This window comes from Oncorhynchus mykiss, chromosome 8 (genome assembly GCF_057628025.1).
Source record: "Oncorhynchus mykiss isolate SJ-2025 chromosome 8, ASM5762802v1, whole genome shotgun sequence".
NCBI lineage: Eukaryota > Metazoa > Chordata > Actinopteri > Salmoniformes > Salmonidae > Oncorhynchus > Oncorhynchus mykiss.
Window position 1 is genome coordinate 22983795 of NC_143029.1, and position 23686 is coordinate 23007480.

General features: G+C 39.9%; 1 protein-coding gene across 3 annotated transcripts in view; it reads left to right on the forward strand.

Moving 5' to 3' along the window:
• LOC110529613 (scavenger receptor class A member 5) overlaps window positions 1–22173 on the forward strand; it is an 84607-nt gene extending 62434 nt beyond the window's left edge. For all 3 annotated transcript variants that reach the window (XM_021611970.3, XM_090242943.1, XM_090242942.1), the window contains exons 7-9: window positions 1217–1282; window positions 12591–12779; window positions 18978–22173. In XM_021611970.3, coding sequence (XP_021467645.1) covers window positions 1217–1282; window positions 12591–12779; window positions 18978–19111 — 389 coding nt within the window. In that variant the 3' untranslated portion in view covers window positions 19112–22173. The remainder of the gene's footprint in view (window positions 1–1216; window positions 1283–12590; window positions 12780–18977) is intronic.
• Window positions 22174–23686: the final 1513 nt, after the last annotated feature.

Here is a 23686-nt window from a genome sequence, read left to right on the forward strand (position 1 = left end):
CTGTATTTTTCTTTGTGCTGTTTTTCTAGTCCACTTCAGCAAAAGCTGAAGATTCTGTAGTTCACAAGGAGGTTGTCCTATAATTGTTAAGTCTAATGACAAGGTGCTTACATTTAGTTTGTGGGTCTTCAGTTCACGTTACAAGATTATAAGGTATCCAAAGGGAAATTGAGTTGAGGGATGTCTAAAATCAGACCTGAGGTTGGTTCAGCTGTCTTTCCTCGCAGTGTGAAGTGGACTATTTTAGAGTTACTTTGTTCCCCCAACCATGGGAAAAAAGATAATCTCACAAGTATTCTTGTCTCAAAAGTGGAGGTGGCACCACAGGTCCCAGAGTGGTGTGGTGGGAAAAAAAATCTGGGTCCGTAGTTTTTCCTGATCTAGTAACCTAACCAGTTAAAACTCTGACCTTATATGGTATGACGTGATTAATCAGTTGTAAAAAGGTTTAATACGGGCTATGATGGGACCAGAGTTTTTCTGATCTGGTCACAAGGTTTTAAAAAACTCCTGGAAAAACTACTGGCCTTGGGGGTGATGAAAACCCTGTCAAACTTCAGCAACCTTGTACTTGTACTTGTTCATATGAATTATATTTTAAAGAAGGGGGTTTCCTAAACAGAGACACAGAGAAAGCGCAGGAAAGTGGAAAGCGCACCTTGAGTTTTGTGCACGACCTCCAATTCCCGTGAATCTGATTGGTCAAGACACGCAAAGAGCCTGCAGCAACACTCTGATGTGAAGGACAGAGTAATTGTGCACAAATCATGAGGCAAATTTGCCCCTCTTTTTAACGCTTTGCATCAATATATTTTATTAAACTAAATCAAAAGTGGTGTGGCACTACCACACCTGATCTAATAGAGCTATGGCAAATGCCACCTTGCCACACTTTTTTCAGCGGCCCTGCTCAGAAGTATTCCAGGAAGGCAATATGGAAACCTCAAACCATAGCCTAGCTTTAGGCCTAATCCAGGCCCACCTACACAAAGTCAACCATGACAGAGTGAGAGGGCAATATTTAGAAGAGAAATAGCATGTGGGAAGGTTCTCTAGGAACATCATACTGATCTTGTTCAACAGGATCATCCGTTTTACTTATTTCCAGTTTGAATTTGTAGTTACAGGTGTGAAAAGTGAAATATTCATCTGTGCGTCTCCTAAAGTTTCCACTGGCTGTAACACAATGTTTTGTTGTCTGTCTGTCCTTTCCAAGGTAACAGAGGAGACAGAGGACTGAAAGGCGAGAAGGGAGACCGAGGTGACCGTGGTGAAAAAACAGGTGAGACCAGTGAATAGTGAAGAGTTATGGGATTGCTGATGCTCATCATCCTCTCAATGATGTTGGTCCATTGTTATCTGCATACATATCTGTAACACTGCTGCATCGTAAAATTGGTTATTGTAATAGGTTGTAGTAAAACACAGGTAGGTTACAGAATTGAACCCTAACTGACCTACCAATTATTGTTTACTGCTGTTCAGGGGGTGAAGGAGTGCAGAGTGTCTTTTGAGGCCTGCTATCTTTCTGTTTGGCTTTAGAATGCAGTTTGCACCTTTCAAAAAAACATTTCAAAACTCAGCACCAGAGCTAACGTCACATGCTGGTGTCAGTCTAGTGTGTTCATCACTCATTTACATGAGTAGGTGTAGGTTCTCACCTGGCACACACGCATCACTTGTAAACAGGGATGCCAAAGGATCAAATAGAAAAATAGACCATTTCATGGACCGAATCACAACAGGCATACATCTCTGCTCTACTTGTACATGGAATGCTGGTGGTTGGTGGGAAGCAGTGGTGTCACAATGTGTAGGTTCCCGTAGTGAGACGAAGGTGTGTCACAGCTCAGAACCCTTGGGGCTCTTTGAGTTGGGGATCGCGCTCCCCAGTCCCCTGGGTCATTAATCCTCTATCTCGCTTGATGTTTACAATGTCACAACTGACAACCATGTTTTTTTGGGGTGGCAGGTAGCCTAGGGGTTAGAGCATTGGGCCAGTAACTGAACGGTTTCTGGATTGAATCCCCGAGAGGATAAGGTAAAAATCTGTCGTTCTGCCCCTGAACAAGGCAGTTAACCAACTGTTCCCCGGTAGGCCGTCATTGTAAATAAGAATTTGTTCTTAACTGACTTGCCTAGTTAAGTAAAGGTAAAATAAAAAATAAATACAAATTATCCTAGAAGGCTGAGGGTTGTGGCTGAAAGTTGGGGGTGAGGGTTGGGGCTGAGAGCTGGGACTGAGTGTGGTGCTGAGAGCTGGGACTGAGGGTTGGGGGTGCAATTGGACATAAAGCCCCTAGCTTGACAAGCTATAAAATGTCAGGTGCTTTAATGCTTGCTTGGTAATTGTTGCCATAGCATTGCCTTTCACCTTCACACCTCTCAGAATGGGGGTACCAAACTTTGATATGATATCCCAAGAGTCCACAGAAACTGGAGTAAGCTTGGCTTTGACAGATCATTTTTGCAGGACAGCCACAAGCTTCAGTCTCCACATTTGAAGTGTCTGCCTACACACACACACGCACACACACACACACACACACACACACACACACACAAAATGCACAGCATGGTCTTAGTTCATTAGTCCAGAAATGTTGTTGCAAAGGGCCAAACATCGGTTCCCTGCCAGATGTTGTAAACTGTTGCTCTAAGATCAAGGTTCCCTTCCTCTCCTCTAAGAGTAAGGAGGAAAGAGTAAGGAGGAAAGAGTAAGGAGGAAGGTGTAGAGCATTTGGTGGAAGTTTTGTACGTCCTTTTTCTTCTGTTATTGTTTATGCCCTGATTATATGCATTTCATGCACAAACCAAGTTAGATATATTTTTTTCCCAGAGTATATTTTAATGATGAAAAATACCCAGTTAAAATTGCAGTTTTGATGACATACAGCATTTCAAAGTGAGCCAGTTTTCCATTCTGCCAAATGCACTTTTGACAATGTGCCTGTTTTTATAAGGTATTGACAGCATGGTTTTTAGTGCTCTTTCCCTTAGGACTTAACCAATTGGCTCTTTTTCTAGAACAAATAGTTTTGTTGTGAAACTGTAGAGAGATGTCAGCAGCATGGTGCTAGAAAAGGGGAAGTACTGGCTTTCATTATGCGGTCGTCTGATCAATTAGCTGGACTTTCACAGGCTCTGCTAAGAGGTTTTCTGTTGGATGTATGATTATGTCTCGAGTAAAGTCTTAACAAATTTCTGTCTGAATTTCTAATGACAGCCTCATGAGGCCTCACAGCCTCATGCTGTCCTCATGGTAGGTAGGTAGGTCTGTACCTGGCTGAGATGTGTTTTTCATTAGTTATTTGGTTCCAGGTCTCCAATATTGGGCTTTATGTGCAGGGGACCTGTAATATGACATCCTGGCTAGATCTAGCATTTCCTCTCCTTCCTATTCTTCCTAAATCTGTTCTCCTCTCACATTATGGGGGACAGGAGGCCCTTCAGATCAGCCTCCCACTGTGTGCGTGCTGAGGGAAAGGGACTCCTGCTGTCTCGGGGGGCGTGCGCACACACACACACACACACACACACACACACACACACACAAGAGGATGACGACATTGCCCACACATAACCCTCTTTGTACAAGGCAGAAAACAGTCCAGCACAAACACATACAGTGGAGGTGACCTGAGAGGAGATAACGTCAGAGCAGTTACGATAGCTCATAGACTGGACCCTGTGATAGCCATCTCTAGGAGGTGAGGTCTTGCATATGAAACTCCCTTAAGGACTACAGGCAGGGGCCCATCCAGGGGTTGAACACAGATTGTGTTTGCCTAACTAGTAAACTGATAAACACATTTACAGTTGAAGTCAGAAGTTTACATACATCTTAGCCCCAATAAGTTGAGAGCTCCTGGCAGAGCTGGTGTAACTGAGTCAGGTTTGTACGCCTCCTTGCTCGCACACGCTTTTTCAGTTCTGCACACACATTTTCTATAGGATTGAGTTCAGGGCTTTGTGATGGCCGCTCCAATACCTTGACTTTGTTGTCCTCAAGCCATTTTGCAACAACTTTGGAAGTGTACTTGGGGTCATTGTCCATTTGGATGACCCATTTGCAATCAAGCTTTAACTTCATGACTGATGTCTTGAGTTGTTGCTTCAATATATCCCTATAATTTTCCTCCCTCATGATGCCATCTATTTTGAAGTGCACCAGTCCCTCCTGCAACAAAGCACTCCCGCAACATGATGCTGCTACCCCCGTGCTTCACGGTTGGGATATTGTTCTTCGGATTGCAAACCTCCCTCTTTTTACTCTAAACATAATGATGGTCATTATGGCCAAACAGTTCTATTTTTGTTTCATCAGATCAGAGGACATTTCTCCAGAAAGTAAGATCGTTGTCCCCATGTGCAGTTGCAAACCGTAGTCTGGCTTTTCTATGGAGGTTTTGGAGCAGTGGCTTCTTCCTTGCTGAGCGGCTTTTCAGGTTATGTCGATATAGGGCTTGTTTTACTGTGGATATAAATACTTTTGTACCCGTTTCCTCCAGCATCTTCACAAGGTCCTTTGCTGTTGTTCTGGGACGGATTTTCACTTTTCGCACCAAAGTACGTTAATCTCTAGGAGACAGAACACGTCTCCTTCCTGAGCGGTATGTTGGCTGTGTGGTCCCATGGTGTTTAAACTTGCGTACTATTGTTTGTACAGATGAACATGGTACCTTCAGGCGTTTGGAAATTGCTCCCAAAGATGAACCAGACTTGGAGGTCTAAAAAAAAATTCTGAGGTCTTGGCTGATTTCTTTTGATTTTCCTATGATGTCAAGCAAAGAGGCACTGAGTTTGAATCTAGGCCTTGAAATACATCCGCAGGTACACCTCCAATTGACTAAAATGATGTCAATTAGCCTATCAGAAGCTTCTAAATCCATTTTCTGGAATTTTCCAAGCTGTTCAAAGGCATAGTCAACTTAGTGTATGTTAACTTCTGACCCACTGGAATTGTGATGCAGTGAATTATAAGTTAAATAATCTGTCTGTAAACAATTGTTGGAAAAATTACTTGTGTCATGCACAAAGTAGATTTGACTTTTGACCGACTTGCCAAAACTATAGTTTGTTAACATGAAATTTGTGGAGTGTTTGAAAAACGAGTTTTAATGACTCCAACCTAAACTTCCGACTTCAACTGTATTCAATGAAAGCCTGAAGGGTTTAACAAGAGATGTTGAGGTCTTTATTTTCAGACATACAGATCTCAATCAGAGATTACTTATAGAGTAAATGCTTGACCAAGTAGACAAACTCGACATGGGAGATTGTTTGTTAAATTGTCCTTATTCTGCAATAGGCTACAGCACAGTTTATATTCTATCAATGCATAATTTCCAATCCCCCATATATGTATTTTTTTGTAAATATACACTACCGTTCCAAAGTTTGGGGTCACTTAGAAATGTCCTTGTTTTTGAAAGAAAAGCAAATGTTTTGTCCATTAAAAGAACATCAAATTGATCAGAAATACAGTGTAGACATTGTTAATGTTGTAAATTACTATTGTAGCTGGAAACTGCAGATTTTTTATGGAATACAGTGCCTTGCGAAAGTATTCGGCCCCCTTGAACTTTGCGACCTTTTGCCACATTTCAGGCTTCAAACATAAACATATAAAACTGTATTTTTGTGAAGAATCAACAACAAGTGGGACACAATCATGAAGTGGAACGACATTTATTGGATATTTCAAACTTTTTTAACAAATCAAAAACTGAAAAATTGGGAATGCAAAATTATTCAGCCCCTTTACTTTCAGTGCAGCAAACTCTCTCCAGAAGTTCAGTGAGGATCTCTGAATGATCCAATGTTGACCTAAATGACTAATGATGATAAATACAATCCACCTGTGTGTAATCTGTCCATAGGACAACAATCAGTCGTATATTGCACAAATCTGGCTTTTATGGAAAAGTGGCAAGAAGAAAGCCATTTCTTAAAGATATCCATAAAAAGTGTAGTTTAAAGTTTGCCACAAGCCACCTGGGAGACACACCAAACATGTGGAAGAAGGTGCTCTGGTCAGATGAAACCAAAATTGAACTTTTTGGCAACAATGCAAAACGTTATGTTTGGCGTAAAAGCAACACAGCTCATCACCATGAACACACCATCCCCACTGTCAAACATGGTGGTGGCAGCATCATGGTTTGGGCCTGCTTTTCTTCAGCAGGGACAGGGAAGATGGTTAAAATTGATGGGAAGATGGATGGAGCCAAATACAGGACCATTCTGGAAGAAAACCTGATGGAGTCTGCAAAAGACCTGAGACTGGGACGGAGATTTGTCTTCCAACAAGACAATGATCCAAAACATAAAGCAAAATCTACAATGGAATGGTTCAATAATAAACATATCCAGGTGTTAGAATGGCCAAGTCAAAGTCCAGACCTGAATCCAATCGAGAATCTGTGGAAAGAACTGAAAACTGCTGTTCACAAATGCTCTCCATCCAACCTCACTGAGCTCGAGCTGTTTTGCAAGGAGGAATGGGAAAAAATGTCAGTCTCTCGATGTGCAAAACTGATAGAGACATACCCCAAGCGACTTACAGCTGTAATCGCAGCAAAAGGTTGCGCTACAAAGTATTAACTTAAGGGGGCTGAATAATTTTGCACGCCCAATTTTTCAGTTTTTGATTTGTTAAAAAAGTTTGAAATATCCAATAAATGTTGTTCCACTTCATGATTGTGTCCCACTTGTTGTTGATTCTTCACAAAAAAATACAGTTTTATATCTTTATGTTTGAAGCCTGAAATGTGGCAAAAGGTCGCAAAGTTCAAGGGGGCCGAATACTTTCGCAAGGCACTGTATTTACATAGGCCTACAGAGGCCCATTATCAGCAACCATCACTCCTGTGTTCCAATGGCACGTTGTGTTAGCCAATCCAAGTTTTACATTTTAAAAGGTTAATTGATCATTAGAAAGCTCTTTTGCAATTCTGTTAGCACAGATGAAAACTGTTGTCCTGATTAAAGAAGCAATAAAATTGTCCTTCTTTAGACTAGTTGAGTATCTGGAGCGTCAGCATTTGTGGGTTCGATTACAGGCTCAAAATGGCCAGAAACTAAGAACTTTCTTCTGAAACTCATCAGTCTATTCTTGTTCTGAGAAATGAATGCTATTCCGTCCAAGAAATTGCCAAGAAACTGAAGATCTGGTACAATGCTGTGTACTACTCACAGAACAGAAAAGCGCAAACTGTTTCTCTCCAGAATAGAAAGAGGAGTGGGAGGCCCCGGGGCACAACTGAGCAAGAGGACAAGTACATTATAGTGTCTAGTTTGAGAAACAAACGCCTCACAAGGCCTCAACTGGCAGCTTCATTAAATAGTACCCGCAAAACACCGGTCTCAACGTCAACAGTAAAGAGGTGACTCTGTGATGCTGGCCTTCTAGGCAGAGTTCCTCTGTTCTTTTCCCCATCTTAATCTTTTATTGGCCGGTCTGAGGTATGGCTTTTTCTTTGCAACTCTGTCTAGAAGGCCAGCATCCCGGAGTCGCCTCTTCACTGTCCGCTGTTGACGTTGAGACTGGTGTTTTGCAGGTACTATTTAATGAAGCTGCCAGTACATTTTAACAAACTGAAATATGACATTTCCATAAGCAATCTGACCCTTTACTCAGTACTTTGTTGAAACACCTTTGGCTGCGATTACCGTCTCAAGTCTTCTTGGGTATGATGCTACAAGCTTGGCTCACCTGTATTTGGGAAGTTTGTCCCATTCTTCTCTGCACATCCTCTCTATCAGGTTGGATGGGTATTGTCGCTGCACAGCTATTTTCAGTTCTCTCCAGAGATGTTTGATCGGGTTCAAGTCCGGGTTCTGACTGGGCCACTCAAGGACATTCAGAGTTTGTCCCGAAGCCACTCCTGCATTGTTTTGGCTGTGTGCTTAAGGTTGTTGTCCTTTTGGAAAGTGAACCTTCGCCCCAGTCTGTGGTCCTGAGCACTCTGGAGCAGATTTTCATCAAGGATCTCGCTGTACTTTGCTCTGTTCATCTTTCCCTTGATCCTGACAAGAAGTCTCCCAGTCCCTGCCACTGAAAAACATCCCCACAGCATGATGCTGCCACCATCATGCTTCACCGTAGGGATGGTGCCAGGTTTCCTCCAGACGTGATGCTTGGCATTCAGTTTCTATCTTGGTTTCATCAGACCAGAGAATCTTGTTTCGTATGGTCTGAGGGTCTTTAGGTGCCTTTTGACAAACTCCAAGTGGGCTGTCATGTGCCTTTTACTGAGGAGTGGCTTCCGTCTGGCCACTCTACCATAAAGGCCTGATTGGTGGAGTGCTGCAGAGATGGTTGTCCTTCTGGAAGGTTCTCCCATCTCCACAGAGGAACCCTGAAGCTCTGTCAGAGTGACCATCGGGTTCTTGGTCACCTCCCTGACCAAGGCCCTTCTCCAACGATTTCTCAGTTTGGCCAAGAAGAGTCTTGGTGGTTCCAAACTTCTTCCATTTAAGAATTATGGAGGACACTGTTTTCTTGGGGACCTTCAATGCTGCAGTAATGTACCCTTCCACGGATCTGTGCCTCGACACAATCCTGTCTCGGAGCTCTACGGACAATTCCTTTGACCGCATGGCTTGGTTTTTGCTCTGACATGCACTGTCAACTGTGGGACCTTATATAGACAGGTGTGTGCCTTTCCAAATCATGTCCAATAAATTGAATTTACCATAGGTGGACTCCAATCATGCACCTGAGCTCAAATTCAAGTCTCTTAGCAAGGAGTCTGAATACTTATGTAAATAAGATATTTCTGTTTTCTAAAATCCTGTTTTCATTAGTCATTATGGGGTATCGTGTGTAGATTGATGAGGATTTTTTTATTTTGTCCATTTTAGAATAAGGCTGTAACGTAACAAAGTGGAAAGAGTCAAGGGGTGTGAATACTTTCCGACTGCACTGTATATATTTCAGGAAATGTGCATCGTGAACTCGTACACATTGTTAATACGTAAATAGAATGCACTATTTCAGAAAGTGACCTACCTCTTGCATGTCAATTTCAGACTGGGTAGAATTGATGTTCGCAATCTCCTCATATCTGCAAGTTTAGCCAATGACATAACACCTTATTGACATCTGACTTGAACCAACCAATAAAAATACATAAACATTTAATACATAACAACCCTGTTACACACCTACAGCTGTATGGCTGTTTAATTTTAGTGATAATACAGAAGGTATGTGTATCTCTGGTTTGGCCTTGTAGGCTATAGAGCTGGATTAGGCATTTAGAAGAGCTTGGATTTCTCCTTGTTAGTTCTGCTACCTACTGTAGACAGACCATTGTCCGCTTTGCTCTGTTAATTACTCTGCCAATGTGACCCTGGCTCTGGCCTATCTTCATCACACCCCCATCAGAGATAACTTGGATATGCTTTTCTCCAGACAGATTGAAGTTTCCTGAGCCGTTACCAGAGTAATCCCTAATGACAAAATGAAAGTTCTGGCTACATGTCTGTAGCAGACACGTTTTCAATCTGCCAGATTCTCGGCGTGTCTCAGGCCAAGAGTAGAGCAGAGCTCAGGCTCAACATCTGCAACACATTATTGAGATGTTCCTGTGTTCTTCTCGAGTCTATCCTCCAGATTCATATTCAGCCATTTGGAGCCCAACGTTATTAATCTCTTATTAAGGTAAATAAAAGCTAGTTGAGTCAGAGTACATTTTTCAATGAGAGGTACTAATCATTTTCAACGCCTTCTCCTGCCCCGACAAGACCACAAGGCAAATTTCACTTCAATCTTGTTAAAAGTGAGGTTTTGTTTTGTTTTATTTTCACAGTAATGGAAAAATAACAAAATTGACAAAGTTAAAGATGTTTGGCTTGTTGCTCCATATCAGATGGATTTATTAGTCTACATGAAAATGACAAACAATGCTTTAAACAAACTTGTTGAAAAAAAAGCATGTGTTTACTAATTAAAGACAATAACCATGCTGGGCCCTGTTTCCTACAAGCATTTTAATACTAAATTAATTGTTAGAACCTTCGTAGGAGCATCGTTAAATGTCTGAGATGATTCCCAAAACCATCGTTATTAACGTTGCACTTTCAAACGCTCAAAATCCAACGCCTGGCTCAGACCATTCGTACAACTGTTAAGTGGGCTCCCGAGTGGTGCAGTGGTCTAAGACACTACATCTCAGTGCTAGAGGCATCACTACAAACACCCTGGTTCCATTCCAGGCTGTATCACAGCGGTCTAAGACACTGCATCTCAGTGCTAGAGGCGTCACAACAGACCCTGGTTCGATTCCAGGTTGTAGCACAACTGGCCGTGATTTGGAGTCCCATAGGGCGGTGCACAATTGGCCCAGCATTGTCTGGGTTAGGGTTTGGCCGGGGTAGGCCGTCATTGTAAATAAGAGTTTGTTCTTAACTGATTTGCCTAGTTAAATAAAAGTTAAATAAATCATTAAAAGCTCATCATTAAATTATTTTTCGCCCTCAGAATATCTCCGCTAATCATAGAATCACATGATTTATCCATCTCTCTGTGACCGCCGATAACTTCAGAACAAAGTTGACTACAAATGCAAAGTTGCCAATGTCTTTGCAATTTATACAAACAAGAGACGTATAAAAGATGCTCCAAATGAAACCAAGTCATGGTAAAAATGGTTAGAATTATAGGAACTTAGCTAGTGCCATGCTCTTATGAACTGAACCACATACAGGATCACTACGATACATACGTAAGTACAATACTGTAGTGCTGGCCATCCAGTCACGTTTGCTCACGCACAACACGACAATCCCCAGAATGCAATACTGTAAAATACAATACACGATTACAATACAGGTGGATGATATTTTTGTATATGTATATTAGGATACCCATTAGCTGAAGTCAGTGGTGACAGCTAGTCTTACTTGTTGATGTGTGCAGAGGGTCCCTGGTTCGCGCCCGGGTATGGGCGAGGGGACGGTCTAAAGTTATACTGTTACACCGACACATGACGAAAATTACATTACAGACAAAATGCTTCACAATTTATTGCCATCCCCATCAGCGAACCACCCTCCTTCAGGCCATGGATGAGGCATGCAATGATTTCAATCCAGACCTATGTTAGACTTAGATTCACAAGGCCAATAGTTTTTTTCCCACGAGAATGAACATATTTTTCTGTGACTTTGATGAAAACCTATGGACAAATGATCAAGACAAGGCTCAAATTACTGCCTGCTAAACAATTTTTCTTTCTTTAATTTCTTTTGTTTTGATTACATTGTGAAAGATGCCTTCAATGATCACACCTTTGATCACACATGGGATAGAAATGATGGAAATGTGATGTTTAGTCATTTTTAATGGGTAGTGCTAGTGTAATACTTCATGTGAAAACAGTGTAATGTACTGTCATTTACAATACTGTAGCATACTACATTCAAAGGACAATTAACTGGTTGTTAAAAGAACTACCGTTATATTTATTTTTTGCTTTGGTACTATGTTCACAAGTATGTGTTGAATTTTCTAAACTTCAAACTGGTAACACTTGTAACACAGCCAGTCTTACATTCAAAACCTTTCACTGTGCATTCTTTTTGTTTGTAGACATCTCTCACCAAATATATGTTTAATGTGAAATATAATGAATACATTGGTTCTTTCTTTTTTGGGGGTGGGACTTTCTGGATTGTTTGCGTGTTGGTAATGTATTGTATTGATATTGTATCACCGCACTGTAGGAACTAGAAACATAAGCATGTCACTGCACCTGCTGTAACATCTGTTAATCTGTGTACACAAACAATGCATTTGAATTTGATTAGTTACATACAGTACATCTCTGAACTAGTCAATATCAGATTTTTTTTTTCAATATACTATGAATTTAAATCATATTAGTCATCATCATAGCAGTACTTTTGAGGATACAGTTGATCATATTTATGTTTCTAATTTACAGACATACGTTTTCATGATGTAGTTCTCATAATCTGTACTAGACAAGCGAGTTGGCATGTTAAATCTACAGGTTTACCAAACGGTTAGGTGATCATCAATTAAGAGCAATTAGGTTAAGTAATAGTACGAGTAGTAGTACTCATTAACAAAAGAGAAAAGAATCATATCAAAAGTCATGTGAGAATTGCATTGTGAAAGGTAATTACTTTATATGAACATGTATTGCAATGTGAAACATGTATTTCTAGATGAAACACTGATTAAGTTTGGTGACTGTATGATTTTGTGTGTTATACTTAATCAATTGAAAATGTGCTTAAAGTTTTGAAACAAGTGCTTTTTGAGTTTTGTACTAACAGTTGTGAAAGTGTACAACATACTTGAGGAAATTGCACCAAAACAATAAAAATGTACAAAATGTAATTATGTTGTGTTTTGGTGATTAAACCAACGTGTGGTGAAAGATGTCTACAAACAAAATTAATGCACAAAACTAATACACTGAGTCAAGCCATCTCAACCTTATCTGTGGTCTATGAACCCCTCAGTATTCCTTGTCTAACCACCAGCCATGTCTCTCTCTCCTGCTGTGTGTGTGTGTGTGTGTGTGCGTGCGTTGTGCATGTGTATTTTTCAGTGGACGAGACACTGGTGAGACTGGTGAATGGATCAGGCCCTCACGAGGGGAGAGTGGAGGTGTTCCATGAGAGGCGCTGGGGAACGGTGTGTGACGACGTCTGGGACAAGAAGGACGGTGACGTGGTCTGCAGGATGCTTGGCTACACAGGGGCCTTCGAGATCCATAAAACAGGCCGGTTTGGACAAGGTAACCCAGCTAGCACATTTGGTTCCTTTGAAGTTGTGGGAATGTAAGTTGAGCTTTACTTTACTTTACTGACTTCATTGTCCCCATGGGGAAATTTTGTTGCAGTGTCATGTACACGTTTAAAGTGGCGTTTAAGTACAAAACAAATTGACAATACAACTTTCATAACAATTACAGTACATACCAATAAAAAGAAACTAGCCTGCTGGCCTTACTGAGTTGATAGGAACATCAGCCCGAGCTATTTCGGAGGGATATCACACCTGGCACAAATGATTGTCTAGCTTTGTTTTTCCTGCCGAGGGGTGCCCTATATCTGCATCCAGAGGGGAGTAGTTCAAAGTCCGGGTACACGGGGTGGCTTGGGTCAAAAATGATTTGAATTTTGGGTCTAAAATGATTTAGATTTTTGGTTTCCCATTAGTTCTGAGAACGAAGCCATACATTTCCTGAACGGTAAAACTGAAGGTTTTTAAACGTTCTGAGAACAGATGTAAATATGTTGCCTGTTCCTGGAACGTACATTTTTAGGTTGCAGGGAGGTTCTGATAACGTTTTACTATGGTCCCCTGAAAGTTTTCCTCTGAGGTTTTATTAACGTTCTGAGATTGGAAAAGATAGGTTACTTTGAGAATTTTGAATAACTTCCTTAAAAAACTTTCACTGAATGTTTCAATAAGACTTTATAACACTGCTAGATTAGTTTGGGTTAACTGTTTTGAACTCCAAACACAGATAGGACACATGGAAATGAATTAGGCATTAATCATGCAAAAACATTTCTTTATTATTGTGGCATGGCATCAGTGAGATTCAAACCTTTGATCTTCTGTTCTCTAACCATGGAATTAGCTCACTGTGCCACCAGGATGGAGCTAGCATCAGGAGTTGTAACAGAAATTATTTTCTCATAGTTTCATTCTGAACAAAACCATTTTTATTTTTGTTGTGTTCCACTGTTCCGACCTGCAAAATAAAGTTTTGAACTGGTTCGAATGCCAAAAATTATATTGTTCTTTCTGTTCCTTTTTAAACCTCTGAAATCATTTTTTTTTAAAAATTACATTAGCTCGAGATTAAATTACTTCACCAATCAGTGCAGATTGTGCAGCTTGCTATGGAGCGGGCAAGCTATAGTTATTTTAGCCTAAGCAGCCGATAGTGCCTGGGTGCTATCAGCTGCCTAAGCTATAGTTGTTTACGTGCACAATGGACCACCAAGTGTAGTGAGCGAGATGCGACTGAAATTTTGCAGGTGGGGAGAGAGTGAGAGAGTGGAGGAGGAGGCTTGGCTTGAAGTGCTGGGTATCTTGTTATGACATGCATTATCTGAATTAGGCCTACGGAGGAGAGGCTTCTATGGAGGAACTTTGAATGTCTTTGAACTTCTGAGAGCTAGCTAGCTAGCTAACTGCCTTGTGTGTGCAGAGAGGCACCAGAATTTAAAACAGTTAATAAATCCAATGTGAAACGTGATAACCATAATGCCCGTAACTAGCATTGGAAAAGGTCATCCATTCTTCTCCAATTATACATCTCTCCCTAATTTCTGAATCACGCTTGTAATTTCAGTAGGCTACAGTTGTCACGCCCTGACCGTAGATTGCTTTGTATGTTTCTATTTTTAGTTTGGTCAGTGTGTGATGTGGGTGGGTATTCTATGTTTTTGTTCTAGGTTTGTATTTCTATGTGTTTGGCCTGATATGGTTCCCAATCAGAGGCAGCTGTCAATCGTTGTCTCTGATTGAGAACCATACTTAGGCAGCCTGGTTTCGCCCTTGAGTTGTGGGTAGTTGTTTTCTGTCTCTGTGTTTTCACCAGACAGAACTGTTTCGTGCTGGTCTATTTTTTGTTATTTTGGTCTTATTTTGTTCTGAGTTTAATAAATATGAACACTTACCATGCCGCATATTGGTCCGATCCTTCCTACTCCTCCTCAGATGAAGAGGACAGCCGTTACAACAGTAGCTTAAGCTTTGGAGGGGGAGGGGCACGTTGCCTACACACGCACACGTACTGGCCAATATTTTCAGCTAGCAGGCAGACACTGGACTAAGTTTCTAAGTGACAGAGTGAGGACTTTGGCATAGGCACCTTGTTGTGTTATTTGTGGGACAAAAACAATATGCCTGGAACGTAAAACAATGGCATTAACTAGTTACCATGCTTTTAAAATAATGGTTCTGTTCTGGAACAGTATAGATCACTTTCGTTCCCATTTCTGATTCTGTTCATCAAATGTTTTTGTTAATTTCAGGTTTTCTGTTCTGTTCCCAGAAACGGTTCCAACCCCTGGCTAGCATGCCATGTTTTTTTTACTCATACAAAGCAATTGATTTTAGTCTATTCAAACAGACCCCATTTCATAGGAAACAAGCTCTCATTCAGATCAGGGTCATTTAGTGGACCTGAACACACTTAACAAGATAGAGAATAGAGAGAGTTTTGTTGACGCTGAGAAAGGAATGTATATGTTTTTAAATAACATTCTTAGAACGGTCCTTGAACGTTACTAATGTTTTCTTGTGGTTTTTACATTTTACAGAAAGGTTTTTTCATGTTCATGAACATTACTCAAAATAGAACCATGAGGAAACTGACAGAAAACATTATGCTAAATACTAAAATTCCCATTGAAGAACGTTGTTTCTTAACGTTCTCAGAACAAATTGAGAACGGAACATTACTTTAAATAGAACCACGAGGAAACCTGGTGGAAACGTTATGCTTAAAATATTGAAATTCCCACAGGAGAATGTTGTTTCTTAATGTTCTCTGAACTATTTGAGAACATTATTTTAAATAGAACCATGAGGAAACCTGGTGGAAACATTATGCTTAAATATTGAAATTCCCACAGGAGAACATTGTTTCTTAATGTTCTCTGAACTATTTGAGAACATTCCCAATGTCAAGCCAGTTGGAGAACATTCATAGAACTGTAATGTAATCCAATGTAAACATGTTTGAACTTTTCGGAAACGTTCTGTTAACGTAATGAAATACCAAGAAAATAACGGTATTTTGTCAAGTTCCTTAAATGTTCCAAAGCCAAACTACTATCCTGCACAATTCCCAGAACGTTGTGGGAAGGTTGTATGCAAAATAACCATAGGACAACCACACTCTCACCAAGCTCTAAGAAACATATGGTTCTCAGAACATTATGTGCTAGCTGGGAAGCCACTTTGCAGTTTATCTCCATCTAGTTAGGAACTAACTACAGTACAGACTGTGATAAATGTGTTTCAGGGTGTTGGATTATGATTTTTATCATTTGTTTTTGTAATTGTACTTTTTTATGGTGGGTATTAGTGCACACAGCAGTAGAATACTACTGAGATTCATATAAGTTTATATGGAAAAATCATAGGAGCCAGATGCCATCAAAAAAGTCCCAGTGGTAATATCTGTTTCCTCTATGACCTTTTTTCAACAACTACCATTACATCACACACACACACACACACACACACACACACACACACACACACACACACACACACACACACACACACACACACACACACACACACACACACACACACACACACACACACCTCTGTTAGGTCCAATCAACATATTATGGTGTATTAATATTATTTGTTTCTGGGAATACTTATTCCAAGAGCCATGCTTTAAAATGTATTATAATTCACATTGGCTTTTGAGGGCGTATGTTATTTGAGGACGAATGAAACAATTGTAAATGTGTCTTTCATAGACCCCATTTGTGAGGCTAAGTTTTCTTTTCAAGTTTGCTTCATGTTCATGCTGCACTCAAGATGTTTCAGTTATTCAATGTAATGTAGTTGGTTGTGCTACGACTCAATGTAATGTAGTTGGTTGTGCTACGAGTCGGCACGTTAGCACTTTATGGTGCTAAATGTGGTAGAAAGACCTTTGAGCAGAACTCTGATCATACACACTGTGTTTGCCAACATTCGAAGGGAAAATATTGCTCACACCTAAAGTTCAAAATGTTTCTGTGAACAAACGAATAGAGTAGATAGACAATAGGCCAGGCCTTCGTGATTGTGGTCCGTCCTCGACAATACCGTTGGTCATAAAGTATATGGAAAACAATATGGTATGATATTTACTTACACATCCTGTTCTTAAACATGAGAGGGACAGGACTCATTTGAACATTAGGGATAATACTTCTTTGGAGCCAAGACACACAACGATAGATAACATTGCTGAAATTGAGACATTACTACCAAACAACACAAAGAATTCTCATTACAGACTTCTATTTGTACGCTATATCAGACCAGCACTGACGTTAAATAGTTTTGATGGTCTAGTCTGCTGGCTCCAACTAGAGCAGGATATATTGATGTTATATTGGCCTCTAATGGTCTTTCATCAAGTCTGTCTATGAATCCTCTCACCCCGTACACAGCCTCTGATTGGTCTATGGAAGGAAGCCCTCATGCATATCTGTAAACTCTCATCATAGAGTAAAATAAATGAACGTCTGATTCAGGTTTATAAAAACCATATTGTGCTTTTTGTGCTTGTTATTTTGTCAGCATTCAAATATAACCCTGATGAAATCTGATTCAAATGTGGAGTAAGACAGACATGCTTATGCTAATGTAACTTTGTGGGAACCTTTGTTGGGCCAGAGACATTCATATGACATATTGCATCTTAGAAACATATATTATGTGGATTGGTTTGATATACTGTTTATCTGTGCGGTTTTCTTGCATGTATATTAGACCTTGTTGTTATAGATCAAACCAAGTTGGGTTATGTTAGGCATATATTTAAGATCCTATGTCTTTGAATTATGTTAGTGAACTTATCAAACCTGCTTATTTAGCAAGTAAAGTCATTTAGATCCCAAAAAGAGCACAGTGGTAGAACAATAGACAGAGTGTAAAACCATCCAGCCCTCAAGCACACAAATGCATTCCCATCAGATTTACATACTGATTGATGACGTGACCTTTCTTCTCATAGCGCATGATGAATTCATTGTCCCAAGTCTACCATTGTAACTCCAAACTCATCATGAACAATGGAATTCCTAAGGTGCCTTTATACATTGTATATTCATTTTGCACATCATTCTTCAGACAGCAACAATTCATTAAGCCATCCCGGAGATCTTGACTGGGTCTTGAAATAATTTTAATTTGGATCAAGAAGCAGGCCCTGGGGGGTGTTGTCATGTTTGTTTGTCGGCCTCCCAGCTCTGTCTTCAATGTAATTGATACAACAATAAACCCAGTTTCAGACAGAGGTTCCATGCCAGAGGTCCCCTCTGGTGGTGCTTAGCTACCCTAGCTGATGCCTGTGGACGGGAGAAAGGAGAGGCTTGCTCCAGTCTCCAGAACTTCTGTGTTTGTGGAGACACGGCGTGCTCTCATCCCTCTGCCAGATATCTGCCTCACATTAACGCTTCCAAGAGCTCTCAGAGGAGACTCGTGTGATGAATTACTCAGCAGACTGAGGGGCTAGGAGAGATAGGAGAGGAGCCTGAGTATGGCCAGACTAGTCTCTGCTATCACAGTATCTTCACTTGAGATAAAGGCTATGATTTGAGAGAAAGAATAGAACATCAGAGACTGATACTTGGCTGGCCCCATGCAACTCTCTTTTTAACATCAGCTATCAGAGCAGCTAACCGATCACTGTACATAGCCAATCTGTAAATAGCACACCCAACTACCTCACCCCCATATTATTACTTGCTGTTTTGCACCCCAGTATCTCAACTTGCACATCATCATCTGCACGTCTATCACTCCAGTATTAATGCTAAATTTTAATTATTTTGCCTCTATGGCCTATTTATTGCCTACCTCCCTACTCTTCTACATTTGCACACACTGTACATAGATTATTTATATTGTGTTATTAACTGTACGTGTGTTTATGTGTAACTCTGTGTTGTTTGATTTTGTCACACTGCTTTGCTTCATCTTGGCCAGGTCGCAGTTGTAAATGAAAACGTGTTCTTAACTGGCCTACCTGGTTAAATAAATAAAGGTGAAATAAAAAAATATGAAAAATGTATTTGAAAAAATCCTCTAAATCCCTCCTTTATAATCTCAGTTGAAAACCATATGTTTCTGTAAGTACTGGAGTGACCTGCACTGTCAGGTAAATCTTGACTAAAGTGTTTCCTCTCTCTCTATCTCTATCTCTGTCTCTAATATATTGCCCTGTCTCTTTCTACAGGTACTGGGCTCATCTGGATGGATGATGTGGCCTGTGTTGGGAATGAGGACACCATCCACCAGTGCAAGTTCTCAGGCTGGGGCAAGACTAACTGTGGGCACGTGGAGGATGCGGGGGTGACATGCAACACCTAACACCCACCATTTTAACTCCCACTGAGTTCAGTTCTAAACTGCAGAGTTAAATTGCAGATGACAGGCAGCGTGAGGCAGAGCAGAGGGGCTGCATTCTGACGCCCTACACCTACTGACTGCTGTGGGCAACTGATTTGACTTCAGACCCCTTTAGGGCCTCATGGCCGACTTTGTCTAAGTAAAGTATGTTTAACAATAGCTGAACTAGATTCAGTGCCTATAAAGGACCAACTTAAAAAATGGTCAGTCACAAATGTTTGTCCAATTGTTGACAGATGACGCGATTACAAAGAAAAGAAAGGGAACTAATGCCATTTGAAATAGGTGTATGGCTTGGCCCCAGTACGATTGATTGGCTTGTGTCTGTCGATTTCAACATTTCTGTCTGTGGAAGCAAGCATTGTTTTTTTTATCATCATGACTTAGAGTCTCTCTCTCTCTCTCTCTTTCATTATTCTCCCTTCAACTGGCTAATTTTGATTATGTTAGAGTGCAGCCAAAAATGCCTCTTTCTTCATCGACAATTGCAGGGGCGGTTTGGAGACGTAACGGTTGGTTTATGTATGGAAACCAGGACTAAAGTAAGACAAATTACAGCCCTAGATGGCTTTTTATATTTTGGGAACATTTTTATGCAATTGTAAAACATGCACAACGACTTGAGGTTTATCACAGGAAAGGAAACAGGGAAATATAGATTATTGTGTGAAATAAGCAAAACCAAACGCTGATGTAATACACTTTCAAATGTAAATCAAGTGTTTCCATGAGCATGATATATTTTATCATAGATTTCTGTAGATGAGCCTAGACAAATATTGCTTTGGGATAAGCAAAGATATGTGCTGAGGTCCTGAGGACTAGGTTTGATATACTTTGAGACACATAAATCTGGACTATCTCTCAGTTTTTCATTTGAAGCGTGGAAGCAGCTCCCCTTTAGACATGGTCCTCACTTTCATCCACTGAGGTTCATATTCCGACAAGTGCTATTGAGGTGTTATAGAGTGCCATAGAGCAGTGGAGGTTGGTGGGAGGAGCTATAGGAGGACGGGATCATTGTAATGGTTGGAATGGAATAAATGGAGTGGTATCGAATAGGTCAAACATATGGAAACCACATTTTTGACTCCATTCATTTATACCATTCCAGCCATTACAACGAGCCCATAGCTCCTCCCACCAGCCTCCAGTGCTAAAGAGTGCTATAGAGTTTTCTGGTTTGAATACCTGAGCCGACAAGGTGAAAAATCTGTAGATGTTCCCTTGAGCAAGGCACTTGACCCTAATTTGCTCCAGGGGAGCCGTACTACTATTGCGGATCCTGTAAAACAACACATTTCACTGCACCTTTCTGGTGTATGTGACTACTGTCAAAGATAACACCTTACCCTCTTTGTATATTTTCATTCAGATTGGTAGTGCTTCCCTCTTGGGAAAGAAACTATAAAAAAATATTTTCTATTGGAATTCTTCAGAATTATTTTCATAGAAAGAAATTATTCTGGTTTTGTAGAAATACATATTCCTGCAGTATGTGATCATTACTATTATAATCCACTCTCAAATATTCAACTAGGGTGCAGTTAGTCTGTGAACATAGAGGTAATTGTTGCATGGATCTTCATCTGTTCTGTAAATTCATCAGTCATGCAATGCCTTTTCAAGTACAAGGGAGCAGCCTGCACACAATTTTGATTTGTATAACAGGGACCACAAACCCAAGTTCCCACTTTAGGAACATACTATCAAATACCAGGACGCTATAATTGCCACAGAATGTGAAGTCGAGATTGGTTGATTTATTATACCATGGTACCCCTGTAACTCTAACCAACACTTTTATTGGACAAGATTTAATAAAGGACTTTTGAGGAGTGTAAATATCTGTTTATCGATTGTGCTGGTCATAACACCCGGCCCACATGAAAAAATACTACAGTTTACTATAGAATACTACAGCACTTACTATAAAATTCTGCAGTAAACTGTAATACTGTAAAATACTATACTACACACTGTAGCATCCCTCGATCATGTGTGGTAGTACTTACTAGAGAACGTTGGAATATACCGTAGAATACTATAGTAAATACTACAGTATTATCTGCAAAGAAAACACTGTAGTAATTACAACAGTAATGTCCGCAAAAACACTACAGTCGGCAAAAACACTAAACTTTTTAAAACTATATTAAATACTACAATATTTAATTAGCATATACACTGCCCATTCCCCTCGGTTGTCACTAGTTACCACAGCCGCATAGCATTTTAAGCCCCGCCTATTTCTACAATTTATCTTCTTAAAATGTGATTTTAAACCTAACCGTAACTTTAACCCTAACCTTAAATACACTGCTAACCTTATACCTACCTTAAATTTAGATGAAGAATCCATTTTTTTTCATCCATTTTTTATGTTATAGCAAATTTAGACTTTGTGGGTATGGTAACTAGTGGAAAACATTCCCTTCCCCCATATTCCAATTTGTTCCACCCACAAGTGAGAAACCTACATGCCAAGTATAGACCATATATTGTGTTACCCACAGATGATAGAAAAGAGCAGAAGTGCTGAATTATCTGTTTAGACCCCCAGTCTCAACTACATACAGGTAATTGAAAACATGATATTTTTAGTACTTGTCCAGTAGATTTCCTCAAGGACAAAGCCTCCACTTATGTCAAATATAATAAAACAAAAACATTATAGTAAGTACTACAGTAATCTCTTTAAAAAAACACTACATTAAAAACTGTAGTATATACACTAGTTTTATTTTACTACAATAATTATACGATAGTTAACTGTGAATATACAGTATACCACAGTAAATACTACAGTGAATATTACAGTAAAGTCTGCAAAACACTACAGTGAATACCATAGTATTTATACCATAGTATAGTATTTTTTCATGTAATTTGAAATGTTTAAATAAATACAGTGAATATGTGACAATATGTCATATGTTCATTAGATAATACTTTGAAACTTGATATTTCTTGCTGATAAAAAAAAGATAATGTACTGTTGAAAGAATAAAATGGTATTAATTTGTTTGTGTGGACATTTATTTTTATTAAAATGAGGTTAGAGGCAATTCAGTAGAAAGCTAGGTAATCCTATCCCATACTATAGTTACAGTAGGGTTTCCCAAACTTGATCCTCGGGACCTCAAGGGTTTTTGCCCTAACAGTACACAGCTGATTCAAATTATCAACAATTGATGATTATTTTAATTAACTGTATAGTCCAACGGCAAAGCCAAAACGTGCACCCTTTGGGGTCCCGAAGACCGTGTTTGTGAAACCCTGCTGTAGCTACATCAAGAAAACAGGTGAAGATGGAGAGAGGAAGTTGGGCATGGCATCTCTGGATTGACAACTGAGAAACAATTACGTTAAAAGTGGTTCCACATGGAGGACGGATATAGAAATGACTGCTGGAGAATCACCTGATCACTTCAACATATGGTGAGCCTAGGGCAGGGGAAGGAACCAGTGTTCCTGGAGTGCTGCAGGTACTGCAGGATTTTGTTCCAAATAGGCACTACACCTGATCAACTGAGCTAATTGATCAGTTCAGTGATTGCCTAAATTGAACACACCTGGTTTCAGGTCAGTTACATAATAAACATGAAGTCCCTGCGGCACTCCAGGGGCCTGTTGCACAAAACTAGGATAAGGGATTAAGCCAGGATATCTTGGTGATCCTGGCTCAATTGATCCGTAATCCGGTTGCACTAAAGATGGATAGGGGGCAGGAGGATATGTTATGGTATAAATTACCATGGAGATTTATTCTGTGGAGCTAGCCTGCTCCAGACCAGGCTAAATTCCAGGATCTATTTAATCTCATCCCTAATGTCAGTCAGCAGTCACCACAAATGGAAACCAATAGTTATTTCACTGCTCACTATACATTGTTATCACATATAACTAGACCCACTGTTATTTAAACGTTTGTGATCATTAATTTCAATGATTTTGGATAAAAAATGATTTTTAGATGATGTTGCTATCATTAGATAATTTACAGTTTCCCATAGACTATAAGGCTATATATAAAATGCTAGAATATTAGGGCCACAGAGGGGAAAAAAAACACAAGTCATAATATTGTAACCAGTTGTTTTAAAGGAGGACAGTTGTTAAAATGACAGATGTGGGGCATTTCGTGAAATTGTACTTCAGTATGGTTTCATAAACAAAGACATGCTGATGTGCCAGAATATTAAGTATCACATTGTCATAAGTATCAAAACTGTAAAAACAATATGTAGCTTTTCTGCAGAAAGAACCAGCCTCATAAATTTATGACTTTATCCTTTTTCTTCAGTGTGGCCCTAGTACTCTGTCATATAAACAAATACACATTCCATATGAATATAAAAACACAATGTGTAACATTATGTTCCTTTATTGAATAAGGACAAAACAAAGCAGGTAAACCATCAGCTCCTTTCAAAACTGAAGTCACAGTGACTCTACAAGATGGAAAGCACAGAATCTAAGCATATTATACAAAATGATACATATACAGACCTTTGAATGTGTATAACACACCCT